Consider the following 23,539-nt stretch of genomic DNA (forward strand, 5'->3'; position numbering starts at 1 on the left):
AATACCAGTCGCTCATGTACCTCAAAGTGATCTTTCAACAGAAGATAATTAATAAAACAGTTTGTTTAAAATTGATCCAAAAGTTGAAGCCCGTCTGTGCTAAAATATTTCAATTTTTTCACCCTGCTATTGGTTTTAATAGCTGAGCAGGTGACGCTTTTTGAGGCATCACACATAACTGTTCAGAATACAAATCCAGGCTCTGTCTCGTTGGACTGTTGTAATTCAACTCTGTACTGAACTAAACTTTGCATTCAACATTGTTGAAAAGGTAAGAAAAGGCAATTAGTTTTTTTTCCCTCGTTTACACTGACGGAGGTAACGGCGCAGTGTGGTGGCTCTGGTGTTCATCAGGTTTAATGTTTCTGTTTGCAACAATCTTCACTAGAAGGTAAAACGGTTCAATGACAGGGTTCACACTGACCCGATGTTTCCCGTATTTATTTTGACGGAGAAATCTCAAGCCTGCAGATGCGCTGACATTTTAACGCACATCGTGGAGGTAGCTACATCAATCAGGAAAAGATTCCCATCAGAACACCTGAGATGGACACTGAGCTCAGCGCAGCTTGCTATCAGCACATGCGTAACGTGGACAGCGAGCTGAAGATAGATCGGGGGCTTGCAGCGCATCACAGAACCAAAACCATGTAGGAAGATTCTGTGTTTTCCAAACCCGGTCTCTCAGAGACTTGTCGCTTAAAAAATGTTCCCTGATTATGAATCTCTGGCTGAATAGCACCTGTTCCTGTCTCCAACCATGGACGTAATTTTCACTTTAGAAGTGTGTGTGTGTGGGGGTGGGGGGGGTGGGGGGGTTGGGGTGGGGGGGGGGGGGGTTGACGACACGGGGGGTGATTTTACGGTATGCCTCTAATGGGAAACAGGCTTCAACACAAACGGTTGTTTTCTGCTTGGTCCTAGAGCTCAACCAGAGTCAATTTAATATAGCGTAATATTGTTTTTGGATGGTAAAAAGTGCAGGGGTCAAAACTTGACTTTGGAAAAAGTGGGGGGGGGGGACATGTCCCCCCTGTCCCCCCCAAAATTACGTCCATGTCTCCAACACTGCGATGCATCCATGAGCCTGTCTGAGGAACAGTCCAGAATCTCATAAACTCTTCAGCTCAGAAAGCTCCTCTAGGGACATTTGATTACACACAAGCAGGTGACCTGTTCACGTTTACACAGACAATCTTTAAATTTAGAATTGGCTACAGATGAAAACATGAATAAAATACATTGTAATTAAATATTCCTTAATTAGTTTACAAGCAGAGTTGCATCAGTAGGATGAAAGAGCCGCATGCGGCTCCAGAGCCGCGGATTGCTGACCCCTGTCCTAGCTTCATCCAGCTCTGACCTTCAGATCTTGCTGGGTAGGTTCGCGGCCGAGTGTGAAGCGGCTGGGATGAGGATCAGCACCTCCAAATCTGAGACCATGGTTCTCGACCGGAAAAGGGTGGCTTACCAACTCCGGGTCGGGGTAGAGGTCCTACCTCAAGTGGAGGAGTTTAAGTATCTCGGGGTCTTGTTCACGAGTGAGGGTAGGAGGGATCGGGAGATCGACAGGCGGATTGGTTCAGCATCTGCAGTGATGCGGGCGCTGAGCCGATCTGTCGTGGTGAAGACGGAGCTGAGCCAGAAAGCCAGGCTCTCGATTTACCGGTCGATCTACGTCCCAATCCTCACCTATGGTCACGAGCTTTGGATAATGAACGAAAGAACGAGATCGCGGATACAAGCGGCCGAAATGAGTTTCCTCCGTAGGGTGGCCGGGCTCAGCCTTAGAGATAGGGTGAGGAGCTCGGACATTCGGGAGGGACTCGGAGTAGAACCGCTGCTCCTCCGGATCGAAAGGAGCCAGTTGAGGTGGTTTGGGCATCTGGTCAGGATGCCTCCTGGACGCCTCCCTGGGGAGGTTTTTCAGGCATGTCCTGCCGGCAGGAGGCCCCCGGGTGGACCCAGGACACGTTGGAGAGGTTACATCTCCAATCTGGTCTGGGAACGCCTTGGGGTCCCGCCGGAGGAGCTGGTGGAGAAGGCCAGGGAGAGGACGGTCTGGAGCTCCCTAGTTGGGATGCTGCCCCTGCGACCCGGATAAGCGGAGGAAGATGACGACGACCTATTAGTTATGACCAATAAGATGTGATGAATCCATATAAATATGAAATATCAACCTGATTGATCTTTGAATGTTTAATCAGAAGATTCTAGAGTTCTTTGCTTCTTTAGGGACCATAAACACACTTTGTATTAATTCAGACAGTCAGTATATAGGTTATAAAATGAATTTAATTATTTTTCCTAAACTAATAATTTATACATGACAAGATATGAATAATGAGATGTGGTGTGGTGGATATGAGGTGTTGTGAGGGAAGCTAGATGTTGTAGCAACTGTTCTTTGTATCTGAGAGAAATTGTGAAATCTGGGTGTAAAAGAATTTGTTGTTTGTTATAAACTAGAGAGTTGTTTATTAAAAACAGCATCAGACACAGTCTGTCGTGCCAAGGCTACGCACCCTTGGTGTGGAGGTTCTTGTTCGATCTGGGGAGTCAGTGGTCATTGTTAGCTGGTATAAACTGGGTCCTGCATTTAATTCCACGAGCGGCTCACCGGCGGCTCCAATCCCGCCCGAAGTCCGAGGTAGTTGCTGATGCTTTAGCGCTCCCTGTAGCGCTCCAGATTGATCCATAAAACTCCCTCAACATTGTGTTCAGTCTTGTTAACTTGCTGAAAGTTCACTAGGATATTTTTGAGATTGAGCCAAGTCTGAAAGCAGTTCAGAGCCCAGGATGTCTGCCTCAGTGTTGACTTCCTTTTTGCTCTTCTCTAATTCGTCGAGGTCCATGTTGACATGTCAGCACACCTGGTTTCCGCTGATGTATTCGGTCCGCTTTCCTTCCCTTCAGTGTCAGTCTGATGACCACTCAAATTGTAGCTAGAATGTTATCTGAGGAAGTGTGTCCGTCTTTGCTGTGCGAAGTCGGTCAAAATCCAAGAGTTAACGGAAGTAACGCCTGTGCACGGTGGAGTGATACTGTTTGTAAACAGTCCCAGTGCTGTTATAGTCCAATATCAGCACTCTTGGAAAGTCTCTTGACCAATCAAATCACTCGGTCGGAACTAACTGTTGTACAATGCTACGTAAGGATAAAGGAAGATCATTCCAAAGTCTGGGTGCAACAGTCTGGAAGGAGCGACCACCTCAACTTTTATATCTGGCCTTTGGAACTTCTATAAGGTTCTGGTGGATGGATCTGAGGGCTCAAGTTGGAGCATAAGGCTTTAACAGTTCAGGTGTTCGGTTCAGGGACTAGATGACCAACACAGGGGCAGCACATTGGCACAGGGGTTAGCATTGTTACCTTGCAGCAAGGAGGTCCTGGATTCACATCCTGGCCCAGAGTCTCTCTGCAAGGAGTTTGCATGCTCTCCCTGTGCACACGTGTGTTCCCTCTGAGTACTCTGACTTCCTCCCTCAGTCCAAATATATGAAAGTCAGTTTGATTGGTTTCTCTAAGTTGCCATTAGGTGTGTGTGTGTGCACGGTTTAGCCTGTGTGTCTTTGTGTTGCCCTGCGATGGACTGGCAACCTGTCCAGGGTGTACCCATCCTGTTTGCCGAAAGACGGTTGGATAGGCATTAGCCCCACCTCGTAACTATGTGATGAAAAGCGGGTTAAGAACATGGATGGATGGATGGCAAAAAAATCACAAACCATGGAAACTTTATTGAAAATATTTTTGCAGTAGAAAATTGCAATTCTTTAAACATCCACATCTACCAGCCGTGACATTCCTTCTGGTGTATTAAACCAAAAAGTGCTTTTCATTTGTTTTACCCACTAAACTTCTGCCAAAAGAGACATTAAAACAGAGTTTAGTTTTTTCTCTCTTTCCTTATATTTTATTAATCACAATATTTTTTTCTCATATGAAACATGTTTTTAATAATGTTAGGGGCCTTCTTACAGGACTCTGACTTGGCTTGGACTAGGGAAACCTGGTTCTGACCCAGAACACAAAAGATAAGAGGAGCAAGTTAGAGGCAACCAAAAAGATTTTATTCTTTACAAACCAAAGAAAGCACATCAGCCAGGGACTGTATATTTTAACATAAATATGTAGACACAGTCCCAAAATAAAGGACAAGGGGGAAAGAAAAAGAACTGGAGTCTAGTCAAATCTCTGAAGGAGATTAACAGAAAAGTCATAACCTCTACTTTAGCACAAAAAAAACCTAAACAAGCTGGTTATCAGGGAAACAGGTGTCAGTATAAAACCTAAAAGTAACTGTGTGTGTGGGTAAATGCACTCTCAACCTTACTATCAACAATAAACAAATAACCTGGTGCCAAAACTACCAAAAGATTATCTAAATGTAGTTTAAACTCAAACACCAGTTCAAAAACTTGAGCAAACGGATCTAAAACTTCAAAAGGTTTCAACTCATCCAAGAAGTACTTCATGCAGAAGGCTTAAAGCCTTCAAACACCCCTGAATGGAGGTTAGACTCCTCTTTTAAGGTCCCGAAGAGAAATCAGTCCAAATCAGTTCCACCTGGGAGAAGGTGGAGAGATACATCCGGTGATCGTCCTGCCGGATCCTCTTGTCGTCGTCATGGTGATGGGGTAAACTGATGGAGGCGACCATCTTGCAGGGCAGGAGGAGTGATCCGGTTACTCAGGAATAAAACCCAGTGGATGAACAGGAAAAACCCAGGGGAACATAACAATTATTTTTAAAAAAATTTAATCTTTTTTATATTTAAAATTTTTTGTTTTGTGGAGCGCCACATGATTTTTATCTTGAGGGGCGCTATAAAGAAGATTGTTTCTTTCTTTCTTCTGAGCCATTAACACCCATGCATCAACCTTACATGTTAATTAAAGTGCTTCATGCCAAATGCCAAACATAACAACACTTGTACATTTATACAGTTTTCATATTAACGTTAGGCATGTTCATCATGTAAAAAAGTGACTCATGGCCAGAAATTTCACAATTTGTCAGTAAAGAAAATGTTTATTGCATTTTGGCCTGAACATTACATAATAAAACACCACACATCCTCCATAAAAACAAATACATCCAAGTCACTTTGTGTGACTACTGTTTGAAACTATCAATTAAAATCTGGGTGCCTCAGAGGTCACAACAATGATCAGAGAAAGCTAATGTTTTTCAGTCTTTGCACCTTTTGTTATCAGTTTCCAGGATCCACTTCAACAAGTATCTTTCCACAGTAGCTCAACAGGTAGAGCGGGTTGTCCAGTGATCGGAAGGTTGCAGGTTCGATTCTGGCTCTGGACAGAGAATGCTGCTGTTGTGTCCTTGGGCAAGACACTTAACCCACCTTGCCTGCTGGTGGTGGTCAGAGGGACCGGTGGTGCCTGTGCTCAGCAGCCTCGCATCTGCCAGTGTGCCCCAGGGCAGCTGTGGCTACATCGTAGCTCATCACCATCAGAGTGTGAATGGATGAATGATTCACTGTAGTTTAAAGCACTTTGGAATCCTCTGACTCGGAAAGAGGCTATACAAGTGTGGGTCATTTATCGTAGTCATTACCATATTTCCGGTGCAGTGGATCAGTCATTCCTAGCAAGAAGCAGCATCCCCAAGGCGGCAGAGTGCGATGGGAGACCTGAGTGATTCCATGTTATTGTAACTCCACACTTGTCCTTTTTAGTTTGTGAGTATGCAGTAAGTTAGTGCTGGTAGTGGAAACTGCCTCCTACTGCATCACACTGCTAATAGTGGAGGGCTGATGAGGTCAGTGCTATGCTAGGTCAAGTCCACATCGGGGCGTTTTCTTGATCACCAGTATCAATGTGTTGGGTATTTAAAATAATGTTTATTGGTAGCTTTCATGCTATAAACAACTCCTCATTTAAACTGTGTCCTGTACACCAAATTACCAGGAATCAGTGAAGGTGGACACATTAAATCCTTTCAAAAGGGTCATTTATTAATACTAAAAGCATTTACATGCAACCTCTACATCACAGTAGTGAGTCGTTTTTTTTTCTTTTTCTTTTGTTAATTCAAGAATTCTTTTCAAAGCTTTCACAAAGCTATAACAGAGGGACGAGGGCGTCGGCACGGATACGAGTCCCCCTCTGCCTGACAAGACCTCATATAAAACGCAGTCAGGTGCAGCTGTGCAGGAAGTTCCCAGCGTTTGTGGAGGACGGAAGCCTAATCTGGCATGCCTCTGTCCTAGGTGCTGACTCTGGGAAGCATGAGGTGGTGCTGACCGTGGTCCCTAACTCCTGCTCCTGACCCCTTATTTTTTTGTAAATAAAGCAGATTCGGCTTTCTCTGGTTTCCACTATAGCGATGTTGTCGGTGTATTATAGGACATGAGTGAAAGCTGTACAGGCAGCAAGAGAGCAGGACTGTGGCAAGCCATTTTAACATTTAACCAACAATCGGACCTCTCTGTAATTCCTATTTTATACAGAAACAATTCAATTATTAAAGCAGAGAAACTTAAATGTGCAGAATGGTGGTCCTCAAAGATAAACATCGGGCATTAGTGGTTTAGATGAATCTTTAATGACGACTTTCTGAAATGTGAGAAGTAATGGAAATTCCACTGTTTGGAGCTGTTTACCATGTGATAATGTTATTTACTGGTGAAAAATACCAAATCTCTTTTTAGCTGCATTCATGCATTTTCCTGTCTCAGCTGCAATTTTCGGACAGCAAAAGCATAGATGGAAATGAAGGCCCGGCTCCTCCCGCTGAAGCTAGTCTCAGATCTGAAACCCACCTCCCCTGCTTTAAACATCCACCGGTACCAAAGTGGATATTCTGATAAATTTTGTCTTCATTGGGGACAAAAAACAACCCAAACTGACCAAACATTTGGCAGCCCAGTGGTTAGAGTCCCTACCTTGCATGGTGTTTTGCACCGGTTTGACTCTCGGATGTGGCAGTAACTTCTTTTCTTCTTTTTTTAGCTACACTTGCTAGTATTGTTGTCAACCCTTTATTGGTCAACTGTTAAATAATATGAGGACTAATCTTGTTTTTTTTTTGTTACTTTCTTTGTTTATTTAACCAGTGTGAGTCCATGTGAGGTGAGCAGATTAAATCATCATGTTGTTTGGAAGAGAGGAGATCTTTGGAGACACAAAACATTTTGCGTTAAATAATCAATGACACTAAAATATGAAAAAACGAAATCTGCTTCAGCTGGCTAAAACAATTACTGCCGACACCAGGAGTCAAACCGACGTCAAGACACAGCAAAACAAGATAAAAGGCAAACGCCTTAACCATTGCACCACCGAACCAAGTACAGCAGCTGGCTAACCTAAGACGCTGTTGTAGGCACATATTGTCAGAGCTTTACTGAAACTAAATTCAGTCTGACAATAAAAAGAAATCTTAATAGTGCCAACAGTAAAATATTATCATATATTGTGCCTACCTTTGCTCTCACAAGGTTTCAAATAGCATGATCTGGAACCTTTAAAATCAAGTGGGGCATTTTTTTTGCACCATCAACTGACATCAAACCAAGTTCAATATCATCTGTTGCTAAAAGACAAATTTAGGTGAGAATGATTTTGACGATATTGGCATTTAGAAGCCAAGTAAAACACCAAAGTAAAAGAACACAGCCGACACAAGAACATTAATAAAACGTGTCAGAGATGAAAAAAGTCTTATATTTCTTTTAATTGACAGGTAAACATCTTTCAGGACAATGTTTGGTAATCACACAGTAATCAGCAACAGTACAATAGAAAGCATCCCATCTGCGTTTTGAGCCTTTAAACGCTGCCACATCCCGATGTCTCTCTGACGAAGGGAAGAATCTTGAGACGGGGCTTTTTATTGAGTCTCCTCAGACAGACAGAACAAGTACACACCCTACCCCCTTTTTTTAAGGCTTAAACGGGGAGTGCAGGGGGTCAACCACTAAGGGGTTGACGGGAATAAAAGTCAAACAAAAACACAAGTTTTCTTTTCTTATTTTATTAATGTCAAGTTCTGTCACAGTTTGAACTTTCTCGTCTCTTGTGTTTAAAAACATTTCTCCAAAAAATGCAATTCATTGCTAATCTAATCATGGAGTGTCAGGTCCAAGGCTACTTCTACATAAAATATATATCAGATAATCATCGTCACCATCACCAGAGTACGTTCAGAGCATCATGAGGAAAAGTGAAAAGCATTTTCTGCTCATTTACTTTAATAATGCTGGTTCCAGTCAAAACGGAACCAATTAGGTTTCAGTTTTCTTTCTATAAAACGGTATAAAGACGAGAATGGTCACTATACGTTGAGTAACCATCCCATATTGCATTGGACATTAAAGAATGCGGTCATTTAATAATAAGTATTTAATCAGAAAAATAAGAAGAGCCCAGTGCAATTGGGAAGTCATCCTACAAATGGAAACATCTGAAAATGCAAATATCAAAATCTTTAAAACATCCAGAATATTATTTCCCAAACCTTTTTTTTCCTATAAATCAGAACATGCAGTAGTCCAAAACTGTTTCCTCAAGAACAGGATTTAAATATAAAAATCTAAAGATCTTTAAATCATAATATGAAGTAGCCACTCTACCAAAGTGTACTGAATAACTGAACTGGGCCATGTGGGTCGGTTTAAATCGGAAACATCTGCAGTGAATCAGATGAGAGTGAGACAGGAAAAAAGGCTGTCTTCACACTACCTAAAACCTCCCATCACTGACAATCTGTGCAGCAAGAGGACGTGAAACAAATAAAAAATGATTCATCTGGAGAAATGACCGACTGTGCTGTGTTCAGAGTGGACAGTGACCACTCAGTCCACTTAATGCTTCTGTGTCAGAACTGGAAGAAAAACATGAGCATGCTGTGATCGGGTGTGGAGCTTTTTAATGCCTTACAAGATGAGATTTCTATTTTAGTGAATGGTGAGTTAAATCTAAATTCACAGATGTTGTGAATGTCTGAAAACCAACCAGAGCTGTAGTGGTGAGCCACAGAAGTTTCATCTCCCAGTTCTCACTTCTAGAAGCACACCATGTGGGAGAGGACAATCCAATGGGAGTGAAGAAAGAGCATTACTCTGATCATCAATGGTAATGATTTTTTTTCCCACATATCCCGTCTTTATAAAGGTGTGTGTAAGTACCAGCAAGTTCCAATGGTCATACAGCTGCTCTAGCACATTGAGAAGTTCTTTGAAGGTGTTACCAGACCAAATGTGAGATATGATCTTTCTAGGGAATCTTGGATCTTCCATGAACACCTGAATCACTCCCTTAAAAGGTATACAAAAGGCTTCTTTAGCAGATTCCCAAACCAAAACAACAGGCTCCTTTTGGTTTGAAGAAGCAATGCAACTCTTCACCCTGTTCCTGATGGTGAGTCCAGCCACTCTTGGCGCTTACACATTAGCATCAGCACGGTCGGGAATTGGCCAGGCTGGATGGCGTGAGTTTGGTATCGAACGGGTGGTGTAGTGTTCACATATAATCAGTCCTTAGTGTCGCCTTGGTCCCAGTCTGGCCGCCCGAGAGAAGGTCTGAAAAAAGAGTCGCCTTGGAACCGAAAACGAAAATCTGACCTGTGTGTGAAACCAAATTCCAGTTCCAGAAGGGACCGTAAGGGACCGAACTGACGCTAATGTGTAAGTGCCATCTGTGAAGGAAGCTCAGTTCAGTCACTTGTGTTTATGATCTCTTTCTTGGGAGCCCAGAAATTGAACATTAATTGGTGAAATTAAGAAGCCAACACATAGACGATCATGAACTTTGAAAATATTGCCTCAATGCTTCTGTTTGTCTTGCCACGCTACATAGGAGCCTCAGCAGGCCTGTACAGTCTTGTGTCTTGCCTATCACAGTGCTCTATCAGCTTGGTAGGCGGAATGACTGGGCGAAACGGCTTTGGCATTAACTTTGGACTATTTTAACCTGGGCTTTTCTTTGATTCCAAAGCAGATAGAGGTACTTAAGTCCTTCATTTAAAAAAGGATGTATTTGTGTCTTCTTCGAAAGTGCATGGCCAACTGCCACGTTGACTGACATCCGTAGTGGTAAGTTTATCTCATTGCTCCTTGTCCAACAGCATGTGGAGACAATTTGAAAGACAACCGTAGATTCTTCCCCTCCACTGAGTTCTGTTTATGGTTCATGGCCAGACTATACATTCACATATGAAGGATCGCTTGCAAAGCTAACTGTCTGCCTTTTTAAGCTAGAAACATCAACAAATTAAAATTCTCCTTAAAAGGTATCGATAGAATTTGAAGCCCAGAAATCTTTTGGTGGATTCTAGAAATTTGGCTAAGAATCTGTGAGATAGGCCAACCCTGGTAACGTCCAAAACAATTTACTGGCAACCAAGCTCTTCCTCCAGTTCATGGATTTGAGTGTCCCTTAAGGAACCCCAAATCCCAAAACTAACAACTCTGGTAATATTTAATGTCTTATCAACTTTTAATGACCCCACAGATATTTAGTGTTGGTTGGGTTGGTAACATCAAAAGGATTCAAGTGACTTTGGACAGCATCAAAGCACTTTGGTTTTTATCCACTGGGTTGCTCAAGACTTGTGCATGTTTCATGCTCACACTAATCACGTGAAATCAACAGCAAACAAAAGAAAACAACGCTGTCCCAGCCAGCTCTTTTAAGAAATCCAAATCCACACTAGAACACTTCCAAACAAATAATTTCTTGTGCCGGTGTGCCAAACCCTAGACTGTGCACAAAAAGGAAAAGAATAAAGGATATTTTGTGCTGAGTCGGAATAGAAATATGGCTTGATAAGAAAACATTCAGCCACTCAAAGAACAATACTGGTCGTTCTTTGTTATCCACACCAAGAGTTTGATAGTTTTGACAGCAATCAGTGGAAACTGAAGATGAAGGAACAAATGTGGAATGGCTTATTGAGTCGTCAGTAGAGATGTTCGTCACTCTTCTGTTTGCACAGTAACACCTTCAGCAGGTGGGCCTGAGCTTCTGGAAAAATCTACAGTACCCCTGACCCCCACAGAGCCATGCCCACCCGTCTACATCAAGGTGCAAGTACCTACAGTAGTAGCATGACCTCTAGAATTGGAAATATTTTCAAGCGTCATATAAAAAAAGGTTTTATATTATTTATAGCAGTTCTAGCATGTCTGTATGAATACAAGAATGTGACTGTTTGATGTGTGAATGTTACTATAATTTCTACAGGTACATAGGTACATATTAGTATTATTATTATTGCACTCTGGCTACACGTATTTAAAAACTTAGTTTGGTTGTCTTTAAAAGTACAGAAACACAGAAGTCAGAGCTAAAGAACAGTAGGCTCAGTAATGCTACATCAAGATACTCCTATGAAGTTATTCATTTTTCATATTTTAATGGTGGTACCACACCCTTTAGTGATCAGAAAAATACTGCAAAGTACAGCATTTTGTCCTTTGTGTTCAAACTTTTGAAACCAGGGATGTCTGTTTTTGTTTGGGCATATGTGCAGATTAGCTGTGTGGTGTCCATGGGAATGCTTTCAGATATTTAAAGGGACATTTAGGCTATTTGTTTGTGTGAAAGTAATTTAAAAATCATAGTACCCGAGCAGATTTTCAGTCCAGTCATAGCCAAGGCCAAAGTGTATTGCTGCCATCTTAAAGTAGTACAAATTTTCATTTGTTTTTACATTCTGTCCATGGCCGCTGTTGAGCCATGAGTCATGCACATTGCTCTGATTCATCTAACAGGTGAAAATGAATGAACATAAATGTCCACGACTAGCAGATGAAGCAAACTGAATGTAAATATAAGATGGAAATCCCCTCCATATGTTTCTGAAGAGCTGAATTCAGACTTTACTCAATGCTCGGTTCCAATCAATGCCACCTTGGCTATGTCACACGCGTTGTCACTCCCGGAAAATACAAAACAGGAGCTGAGATTGGGGCTGTGAGGATTAGAGCAGATGATTGAAACTAAACAAACTCTGAACCGATGCAGCTACGAGATAAATGAGCTAACTGAAGCTAACAGAATTTGTTGGACGCTTTTAGCGCTTCAGTGACTCCGCTACCCTCTGCCTTCTAAGCAGGCAGAGACCGAAGCCTTCCATGGAGCAAGCAGGGTGGCAAGCTGCTAGCAATGACGGGTCATATGACACCTGTCCATCTACAGGACACGTCCTTAATAATTCACAATTTTAAGATTTAACTACATCTAAATGGATGAGTTAAAAATATTCACCCCCCTCAGAGTTGTCAAGACGATAAACTTGACACATTAAACAATTTTTTTAAGAGGCTGTAAACATGTTTATTTCTGTTTTTAACATTGGAGTCAATGGGAATGTGCTTTTTTCTTGAGCCAGCCCCTAGTGGACGAGAGGTGAACTGCATTGTTTGTCACTTCCACGCTAGTATCACTTTCGACAGGTGGAGTTCGTCCCTTGGTTCTATCCACGTACAGTGAGTCACCTTTACTGACAAGTCTTTGCCCCTACTTTAAGCATACGCTGAATCATCAGACAAGCTAGCTAACATTTATTTTGTATTAAACTGAAATACTATCATGAATAAAATAACCTAAATAAGAAATAATACTGAAGGTTAGTTCACTGACATTTGTGATATAATAATTAACACTGGACACATGTTAAGGGTCTGAATGCAGGCACACAGTCTGTTTCCATCTGTATGTAACTTTTTGCTTGGCAAAGTCAAATTGCCATTAATTCAAAGAATACATTGACTTGAAATGCCCATCCAACCTACAGTGACATAAATACTGTATGAGCAGCAACTTAAAGACTGCTTGGTGGATCTGTTCAAATTTAACATGGCTGCTGAAACAACCATATGGTGCACAGTTAAGAGCATTTTAAAGGTTTATAAAATAGTGTCTCACGAACAGCTGGGGAGTATTTAAACTCAGTGCTGTGTTAAAGTAACACCAAACAGTTTCCAGCTTCTCTTTCCGACTGGTTTAAAGTGGAATTAGAGCTGCCATGACCAACCCTGCCCAATGGGAATCGTACCAAACAAGCCACAAATTTAAAAGATCCACGCTGTTGGACAAAAATGGTTATTACTTACAAGTCCAGCAGCAACAAAGCTAGGTCATCATCAGTCCATGATTTCATAACCTTCTTCAGCTCCCTCAAACAACCATAGGCCACGTCAATGTTTACTCTGATTTTAGCTCTTTGCTTCACCTCTAAAGACAATACTCTCTGATTTCAGACTCCACCGTGATGCCAACAAAAAAGTTAACTGCTTTTTGTTTTTATTTACGGTCAGCAAACTGAATAAGCTAACTGTGCGATGCATGTTAGTCTTTTATTGGCAACTGGCACAGAAAATTACTAACAGCCGTAAAGGAGACGAAGAGTGCCCCCTGGGACACCTACCCGCTCCACAAAACTGTTAAGTGCAATATGTGGCCAGCAGAGGGCTGCAGAGTGGAGTCAAATATGAAACAGGTCAAGTTTCTAACACAGCAATCACTGAGATCAACGTTAAAGCTCTAGCTTAAAGTTTGAAAAACTACTTAGTGTTACTTTAAATTGGCAGGAATACACTTTGGTGTTGGCTGCTTCTTCTGTCCTGACGAACAAAATCACAATTCCATAGAACTTGGGGCTATACAGAAAGCCAATCAGCAACTGGTACTTATTTATACTTAGAAGCAAACTTCAACATGGCAAAAACAAACATCCCTTCAACAGAATTGTTCTCATCATGTGAAATTCCATGTAGAGGGAATCTGACTTGCAGCACTGAGCCCACGTTATGTGGTTTAGACAAAGGATACAAAGTCTGAGACGAAACTACAGAAACACACGACTCGCCTGTTTTCCTCTGACTCTTTTTTTCAAAATAGAAAAATAAAACCCTTCTCCTTGATTTGAGTTTGCAATTTAAAAAGGTTTTTTCAACCACTCAGATTTTTTAAAGAAACATACATTCACAAGAAGACAACAGAGGAAAAAAACAAGCAACTTGAAGTTTAAGTCTATGTGCAAAAACATTTTAGACCTCTATAAAAATATGTGCATATGGATAGAGCTATTTTTAAATCCCACCAAATACATTATTTTGTTTCCTTTTATTTACATTTGACAAAGAAAAAAAAACAATAACACAGCTCGGTCCTGCTCCCCTCACGTGTGAAAACACACGCACTCATTCACACTTCAGCTCGGATCAATGTGATCGAGGAGCGAGGGGGGGGGGGAACAGAACCTCTGCGGAAAAACCTGAAGTTGCATATCCCACAAAACCACCCGTCACGCTCGCATTTCACAAACCGCTTTGCTCCCCAAAAAATAAAGGGTCGGCGGCGATCAGCCAGACGCTGCTTCCTGATTGGCTCGCGTGAGTGAGGACAGTGTGTGAAAAAAACTTTGGCTACGGAGTAAAGTGGCTTCAGTCCCAGTGTGTGTTTGAGGAGGATCAGCCAGTAACACACGTGGGTTTTTCAAGCAAGAATAAAAAATAAAAAAACGACAAAAAAGAAAATTGATCCATTGTCATTCATTGGAGGAAGAGTCTGTTTCAGCTGGAAAACGTGATCTATATATATATATATTAGTATTTAGCAAAACAAAAACAAACAAAAATTTTAAAAAAGTTTGCACAGCCAACTTCTACATTTCTTTCCTTCTCCAAAAACCGCTACTGAGGTCCACCGAGATTCATTTCTGCAGCTTTTAAGTTTTCATGTTTTGCCTCAGACCGCGACACCAAGTGTTTACTGAGCGGTCCTCCGATTCTTCGCGCTGAATCCTGCGCTGCTTCCCAGTCGGCTGTCGAATGGAGAAGAGCAGGTGGCTGGGTCTGGGTCTGAGGGGCCTGCCGACATGCCGCTCACATACCTGGATTGTGGCTCTTCAAAGGTAAATCGAGGAAGAGGGATGCAATCTCCTGCAAGCGGGGTGTGCCTCGCAGCAGAACTTACAGGGTGTGTTTGTGAGAAGTGCATGACAGTAGGTAGGAGTGGTGCATGCGGCTGAATGAAGACGTTTGGACTGATGGGGATGTTTGAGGGAGCGGATGCAAGAGGCAGAGTGCGCGTCAGAGAGGGTGTCGATGTGTGGGTCGGGGAATTCAACGGAAGTGGTATGTGGATTGGTGTTAGTGGTGTTGGCACCTGCGTACAGATGTCTACTGGCACGTCTTTCGACTGGGGCATCAGGTCGCTGGAAGGTGTCCTGCGTCTCAGCATCGTGTTGCAGTCGGCCAGTTTTGGAGGTGATGGGAGTCGGGGGTGTTCCCTTTCTGATGGTGGGTGGATGGAAATGCAGGGAGGGCTGGTCTTCTTCTTCCTGTGGCTGCTACCGACCGACTGCACCCTCACAGGAAACGTCTTTACGCTCTCTGGCGACAAGTGGTGGCTGAGGGTCTGAGGAAGGCAGACTTCGATGGAGTGGCGCCTCTGATCATCACAGTAACCTGCAGGTCCTGAAGGTGGCTTTTCCAGGAAGCCATGGTTGTCCACACGGAAGCCTTTCCCGACATCCTTCAGGCCTTCCTCGAGTAGACTGTGTGTGCTCATTGCTGAGGAAGGAGGTAGAGTGGAAGGAGGAGACGAGGAGCTGAAGGTCAAGCTGAGCGAGCATGGAAGGGTGTAGGGGGACAGGGAGTGACTGCGACCGGCCTTCCGTCTGCTCTCCGGCTCGCTCCCGTCCTCGTCTTTCCACCTGCAGCGAGCCCCGCTGGTGATGTTATACACCTCTTGGTCAGCCGGGTCAGTGAGGGAGATGGCAGATGGTACCCTGGGTCTACGAAGGCTCCCAGAACGGGAGGGGAAACGAGGGGAAGGAGGAGGAGGAGGGAGGAGGAATGATGGAGTAGATGGTGGAGACAGAGGAGAAGGGGGGGCAGGTGAGGGTAGAAAGGGGGAAGATGAAGGGGAGCAGGATGGGAAAGAGAGGGCTGAGGGAGAGGAGGAAGGAGGAGGGACAGGTGACAGGGACGGGGACGGGGACTGGGAGGGCAGCTGAGTAGATTTGAACCTCTCTTGTGTCTCAACACCCTGAGACTCCAGTGAGTCCAGTTTAACTGCAACCTGCAACACAGAAGGATCAGCAGTGGTTTATTTTATCATTTGGCAGAGATGACCTCCCAAGACACGACTCAGCACTCATCGTTCTTACAAACAGAAACTTGTACATGGTTCCATTTTTGGTTCTTTTTAAAACACAGGAAAGGTTTCTCTTTACTTTGCTGGCGTACGTTTCGTTTGCCGACTGCAAAACATCCTCAGAGCTGACGCTGATGGTGGCGTCACTCCCTACTCCGTTTAGTCGCGGGCAGCAGAGGACGTTGTCGCCCTCTGCTGCCCGATCTCCCCTCTCCGACGATGCAGTCCCATGCGCGATCCAACGAGTAAACTCCATCATCTCTGTCCATGGTCCCACATCCACGTCTTCTTATCTCGTTGGATCGCGCATGGGACTGCATCATCGGAGAGGGGAGATCGGGCAGCAGAGGGCGACAACGTCCTCTGCTGCCCGCGGATAAACGGAGTAGGGAGTGACGCCACCATCAGCGTCAGCTCTGAGGATGTTTTGCGGTCGGCAAACGAAACGTACGCCAGCAAAGTAAAGAAAAACATTTCCTGTGTTTTAAAAATAACCAAAAATGGAATTAGAAACTAAACACAGTAAGAACACATCAAAGTTGTACATGGTTGGTCTAGTTCTCAGTTCAAAACTTTTACCTTTTCTAAACAGTTTGGGATTCCAGGTAGATTAGTCCAGTTTGGGTTTAACTCTTGTTAAAAATACAGACATCCAATAGTGTTTGTCTTAAAACTAATATCTAACCAGACAGAAACTCCGTAAGCATCTAGAACAGGGGTGTCTGGGCCAAAATGAAAAACTGGGACGAAGTTGTGGGCCACCAATATTTTTTACAGAGTAACGGCAAATGTGCACATTTTCCTTTATCTGCAGATATGAACGGTTGAACCTTTTCATTTGGAAACAAACTTATTTTTGCAGTAACACTGAATGTGGAATAACCAAATTACACAAGTCGATTTTAAAGGGACTTTACGGAATTTTGAATTTTTATGCTCGCGAATGCCCCCTCAGGCCAAAAGCGTAATGGCAGCTTCAATAGTAGGCTCGTGCACGAGGCGCGCATGCTGTACGTGCACACTCCTTAACAAAAATAACAGCTGAGACAGTCCCGTGTGCGTGTGTGGCCCGGAGGCCAGAGGACAGGAGAATGCGCAGCTAATTAATTAAATAAATTGATTCTGTACCTTTCTCTTCAGCACAGCCGACAAAGGTTTAAGATGAGTCAGTCCTCCTGTATGCTCTTGAAAAATTGTTCCAAAATGAAAGTTGAACCCACATCTTTTTTATCTGTGAATTCAATGCCGTTTGGCGAGTCTCAAATAAAAATTTGGGCATCTTACTGTAAAAAAATATATACCATTAATGTAAAAAAGAAACTTTAAATGAACTATGTTCACATCCAGAATCAAACCCGGGTCTTCTGCACCGGAGCCCGACGTCTTACTAGGTGAGCTAAAGCGCCAGTAATGTCTTTTGTATCTGTAACATTTATATCCTTGATAATAGCTGAAACAAACAGTTCAGAGCTTAAATGGCTATTTTGTTTCTAATTTGCAGGAAATATCTAGAAGAAAGTTCTACAGAAAGTAGCTAAGGGTCCTCAAATGTCACTAGGCGTTAGGAACAGCGACAAAGTGGAACTGCCTCTCTCTCTGCTGCTAAAGCTACGGATAGCAAATGCTATGGGCTATGCCTGAGCGTGAATGTGCATGAAGCAGCCTGCTCGACCCGAGCAGCTCTCTTTTTCTGTGATTTTACAGAAAAACAGGCAATCACAGTAAAAATGACAGGGCTCATTCTACAGGACCAGGGCATTGCAGGAGAATGTATGAAGAAGACATGTATTATTTCTATACATGTTTTGGCTGTCAAACTTCCATAATGCCCCTTTAAGTAAAGCACACATCAGTGATATTCGTTACTTATGTCTCAATTTTGTTTAAAAATTTTACTCCTTAAAATCTGCATATATTCAGCATTTCTTATTTTTTATCTTTTGAATCTTTTAAGTGTTTCTATTTTATGTTTTCTTGTTTATTCTTTATTGTTTACTCTCCTTTGGTGCTCCTGTAATGAATGTTATTGCTGCTGTGGCACCAAGCTTTCCCCACTGAGGGACAATAAAGGGATTTTCCACTTTATTTCTATTCTATTCTTCTATCTGTAATCTGTCCTGTTTTAAAGTAGGTTTAATTTATTTTCACAGGCCAACAACAAAAATAATAAATAGTCAATCTCTTAAATGAAAATTCAATATCTCACCTGTTAACTTTCATGCTTTGGAGCAGAAAAGGTTAATAAAACCAAAATAATTAAATCCCAGGAAATCAGAGAGGAGAAAACTCCCCTCTGATTTCCTGTGGTGCTCGCCTGTTCCAGCCAGACCTGCACCTGTTTGGTTGGGCGCTGAGCTGAGGGAGGAGTTCATCAGTGAGAAACAGTTGCTCACACAGGTTTGTGCTGCTGGACATGGAGAGCATCTGGACCACGCAGTTGTGTTGGGGAGGGGGATAAAAAGCTGCAGCAGCCACAGAGTCATACTGACTTGAGCGTGTCGCTAAACTGGAGTTAAATCATCTCGGTCTGGAAGTTGGTCGGTGCGCTTTCTGTGTCAGCAGCAAACAGATTACTGAGCTGTTAAAATCCATTTCTGGGTTTCAGAGTCAGCTAATAGCTGAGTAAACGTGGCGCTGAGTAAGAGGAGGGTTTTCAGTTTGTCCGAGGCAGAGGAGGTAACGCTGCAGACGCTGATGCTAGTAGCATGGATGCTAATGACTGTAAAGACATACCGGTTCTTCTCCTTGATGCATCAGCATGTTCCATCTTTGTTGAAACACCTTCCTTCTGCATAAATCTTTCTCTTCCTGGACATTTTGGGATTATGTGTGGATAGTTATTTTTAGTTGTTGCATTAATTAAACATGGAAGTGGACACACTGCGACCTAGTGGCGAGTCACTGCACTGGGAATACAACTGCCATGCATTATGGTAAATGCAGTTTATAGCCAATGTGCGCTTTGAAGCAGCATAGACTTATTTTAAGACACTTGAATCTCTCGTGGCCCACATAATATGATGTGGCGGGCCACATCTGGCCCACGGGCCTTGCGTCTGACACGTGATCTAGAAAGCCTTCAAAGGGAACACTGTTTTCTGCAGCTCAAATCAAGCTTCAGAACGAGGCATACAGGAAAATGGTTGGTACCGGACAAGGTGATCTGCTGGGATTTTTTTCCCCAAACCATCTATATGGCTGACAGAAAACTGACCAAAGATGACAAAATATTCCATGAGCAGCAGTTGTGTGGATCAAAACGTCTAGTTGAGGTCAGAGGAGACTGGCCAGAATGATATTAGGTGATAGAAAGACAACAGTAACTCAGATAACCACTGGTTCCAACCAAAGTCCACAGAAAAGCATCTCTGAACCACAACATCTACTCTAGATGGACTCCAGCAGCAGAAGACCACACAAGGTGTCTCTCCTGTCAGCTAAGAATAGGACACTGAGGCTAAGTTCACACAGGATCACCAGAACTGGACCAGAGGAGACAGGAGAGCCTTTCCTGGTCTGATGATTCTGGATTTCATCTGAAACATTCAGATGGTCGGGTCAGAATCTGGTGCCACCAACATGAATGCATGAAGCCATCCTGCTTTGTATCAAAGCTTCAGGCTGCTGCTGGTGGAGTAATGATGGTGGTGGACTGATGTTCTTGTCCTACTTTGAACCCCTCAGTACCACCTGAGCCTGGTTTAGACCCCACAGCCTACCTGAGTATTGTTGCTGACCATGTCCATCCCTTTATGACCACATGGACCCATCTTCTGATGCTACTTCCAGCAGGATAAAGCACCATGTCATAAAGCTCAGATCATCTCTAACTAGTTTCTAATACATGATCATCCACAGTCACCAGATCTCAGTCCAGTCCAGAACCTTTGGGATGCGGTGGAACAGGAGACCAGAACGTCTGGGAAAGGTGTCCAAAACATTGTTGAATCAATGACGGGTTGATAAAAGGTGGTTTCGAAGCCAAAAGTACTAGCAAGCCAGTACTAGCAAGGTGAACCTAATAAAGTGGGTGGTAAATATGTGTCTTACAGGCAGCATGCGTTGCTTTCATCTGTGCAGCTCTGCTATCACTACAGATGTAAGTACATAGCAATACGTTGAAATGTCACAATATTTTGTTTTAATATTATAAAGGGCAGAAGTTGGTACTTGACCTTGGGGGGCATGGTGATTGAAGACCAGCTGGTGCTTGTTCGGCATGATGAGGCCGGAAGTGATAAAGGGTGGCAGATTTGCTGGAAGAGGTGTGTGTGTGTGTGTGTGTGTGTGTGTGTGGTCGACCTGTCATTGTGGCACCCTGTTTTGGGGGGTGGGATCGCTCGCAGTTAGGTAGGGCTGCCGGTGATGAGCACAGCTGAGTAGGGGGTAGTGTTCCGGCGCTAGGAGGGGAGGCTAATTGCCTCCTTTAGGTAGTTAGGGCGGGAGTAGCTGGGTGTCGAGGCCACACGGGCATCTGCCGCAGAGAGAGCGGGCAGACGGATGCAAGTCGCAGGATCTACCCGCCGTCCTCGAAAGTTCATCCCCGGGACATTGGATGGCGTTGGACGCTCAGACCCCAGGGAGGGGGTCGCACCAACTGGGCCAGTTAAGTACCTGACTGTCTTATGGCTGATCGGCTGGTTTTATCTGAATAGGAAAGGGAAGGGTGGATGGGCGAGAGAGCGCCAGTAGAGGCGGGAGCTGGGTTTTGTAGGGAATTATGGAATTGTGCTAATAAAAATGTATTTGTGGTAACCGGTGCCTGCTCCTGTTATTGTAAAGTTCTGTTTGGAGGGCAAGAGATTCTGCCTGTGCAGCCCACGCAACTTTTCATTACAATACAATACTGAATCGATATTTCAAAGCAGTGAATCAATTTTTTGTTATTGAGAAATCACAAAGTTGCTGTATTTCGTTTGGGACAGCAGTAACTCAGGAGGTAGAGCGGGTGGTCCTGTAACTGGAAGGTTGCAGGTTCGATCCTGGCTCTGGCCAGGATCAGGCAAGACGCTTGACCCTTAACCCTACCTTCTGGTGGTGGTCAGAGGGACCAATGGCGCCAGTGTTTGACAGGCCTCACCTCTGTCAGTGCGCCCCAGGGCCGCTGTGGCTACATCGTAGGTCGTCACCACCAGTGTGTGAATGTCTTTGTGAATGGGTGAATGACTGATTGTGTTGTGAAGCGCCTTGTAGACCCCTAAGAAGGCTTTATACAGATACAGGCCATTTACCATTTTGTAAGATACAATTCAAACTCTGACTGCTAGGTGGCAGCACCTTCATTCTGATGGAACAAAATGTTGTGGTAACATTGGATACGTCTTGCCTGACTTTTCCAATTGACTTCGGTCTTTAAAATTGCAAATATCATCTGTCATTTAGTTTCACAAACATATCATAACAACTTGCTTGTATTGAGATATATGTCGTATTGGCAGATTTTTGCTAATACACATCTGTTTAACTTCTCTGTAACAACGGCTATGAAACAATGCCAAACCATGAAAACAGGAGGGGCGGACACTTGGATATGTTGCTTATAACAGTCATAACATGTATCTAAGTTCATGTTTGTGAGCTTCAGTTGGACATGAGCCTTCTCACCTGCCGGTGCAGAGCCCGCGGTGAGAGTCCAGGTGTTGGTGGGGCAATGCGAGGAAGAGTGAGGGTTGGTGTTGACTGAGGATGAAGAGGAGAAATGTCTGGAACCTGCAGCAGAGTGCGGCTCTCGCAGGGCTGGGACTGGATCGACATCACTGAGACTGTAGGACATATGGTTTCAAGAGTTCATCACAATAGTTCAAATCACACGTGTGCCTTCCTACACACATGCATTTTAAACATGCATAATTATACCTACACCCTAACCCAAAACCTTTTAATAACACTTTATTCTGATAGAACATTTGGAATTAAATGGGAAAACATTTCATGACAAACTGTAAGATAAATATTCCAATTATTTTTCATAGGACAGAGTGTTGAGTCTGTCAAAATAAAGTGTTATTCTGAATGAGACTTGTTAGCACTTGATGCTAATCAGAGCAGGAATGATGACGCAGTTAAAGGCATTGCATTTACAAAGACATATTCAGGACATTGTAAATAAAAAACTGAGCTGGAGTAAGGGGTACAGAGGGTCATTTCATACGCCGACTGCATATTTTTGTTTCATTCCAGATATGTGCACAGAAAACCTTTTACACATACGAGCCTTTGAATGTCCAAAACACAGCTACTGGTCAATCACTGGCCTATGACCTAGGCTGCACTGGTAACCTGTGTACCAGTATGTATGTAAGTATGGTGTTTGTTAGGACCAAAGTGTGACTTCGACAGAAGTCCAGCAACAAAACACCACACAGGTTCTGGTCAGGTGGACCTCTTCTCTCAATCTTAGCCCTACAGGTCCTGTTGTCAATACCAACATAAACACTGAAGTACCTCAGAAAGACAATCCAGTCCCAGGTTGAAGCACCATCTAGCACTTGTCCCACTACCTCCAAAGGGTTTGGGTACCCTGAGCTGTTATTTGGTGCATTAGCACAAACAACTGTCAGAACCTGGTTCCTCACTCAAAGGCAAAGGGGCGTTGCCCCTTCGTCCCCTAGGGTAAACACCAACATACAGGCAGAGAATCTGAATCAGCTTCATTGTTGCAGAACCAGCATCCTGGACAAGGAAATCTGACTTCACTTCAAAACCCAACCACCAGGTTCAGGTAAGCTATGAGAGCAACCGCTGCACGGCATTTCCAGAGAGTCTGGGGGTTAACAAGAAGCCCACTCCAACCCTCTTTCTTTCACCCAGAGTAACTCCAGCAAAGCAGAGTCCAACTCATCTAAAAATTTTGGTTCCAGAGCCAATGATATGTGTTGATGTTAGTCCAACTGTATCTAAATGGTCCGCCACCCAATCCACGATGCACAAGACCGTTCATGTTCCTCCAGCAGGTGGTGGGTCCACAGGTGGATGGACCTACAAAACCAGTTCTAGCTAGGCCCCATGGGTGAAAGCAAACCCAACAGGTACTCTCACATGGGTCCCCCAGGGCAGGACCCCTGTAGCTCTCCAAGCAGGTACTCCAGTTTTCTCTTTTTACATTCATTATGTCTTTTTTGTGTCTAGCCTTCCACCGAGGACCAGTTTACAGTAAAAGACCTGACCAGCTGCAGGACTTTGGGGATTATAAAATTATTTGAGTTTATGTTAATTGTTTGTTTTCCTTCTTTTATCCGACTCTGGGTCGCAGGATAGCATCTCAAGTAGTGCATCCCAGACGGCCTTCTCCCCAGCCACGTCCGCCAGCTCCTCCAGCAGAACCCAAAGACTATACTGGGCCAGATTTCTCCAACATGTCCTAGGTCGACCAGGGGGGCTCTTGCTGCCAGGACATGCCCGCAACACCATCC

The 23,539-nt window shown here is 43.7% G+C and overlaps 1 protein-coding gene across 3 annotated transcripts in view; it reads right to left on the reverse strand.

Moving 5' to 3' along the window:
• Positions 1-7,036: 7,036 nt before the first annotated feature.
• Positions 7,037-23,539, reverse strand: part of cacna1ha (calcium channel, voltage-dependent, T type, alpha 1H subunit a) — a 214,306-nt gene continuing 197,803 nt past the window's right edge. For 2 of the 3 annotated variants that reach the window (XM_054750462.2, XM_054750461.2), the window contains exons 37-38: positions 21,732-21,889; positions 7,037-16,052 (exon numbers count right to left, since the gene is read on the reverse strand). In XM_054750462.2, the coding sequence (XP_054606437.2) occupies positions 14,736-16,052; positions 21,732-21,889 (1,475 nt within the window). In that variant the 3' untranslated portion in view covers positions 7,037-14,735. Of the gene's footprint in view, positions 16,053-21,731; positions 21,890-23,539 lie in introns of those variants that run through there. The other variant, XM_054750463.2, reaches the window with a different exon arrangement.

Source organism: Nothobranchius furzeri, chromosome 12 (assembly GCF_043380555.1).
Source record: "Nothobranchius furzeri strain GRZ-AD chromosome 12, NfurGRZ-RIMD1, whole genome shotgun sequence".
NCBI lineage: Eukaryota > Metazoa > Chordata > Actinopteri > Cyprinodontiformes > Nothobranchiidae > Nothobranchius > Nothobranchius furzeri.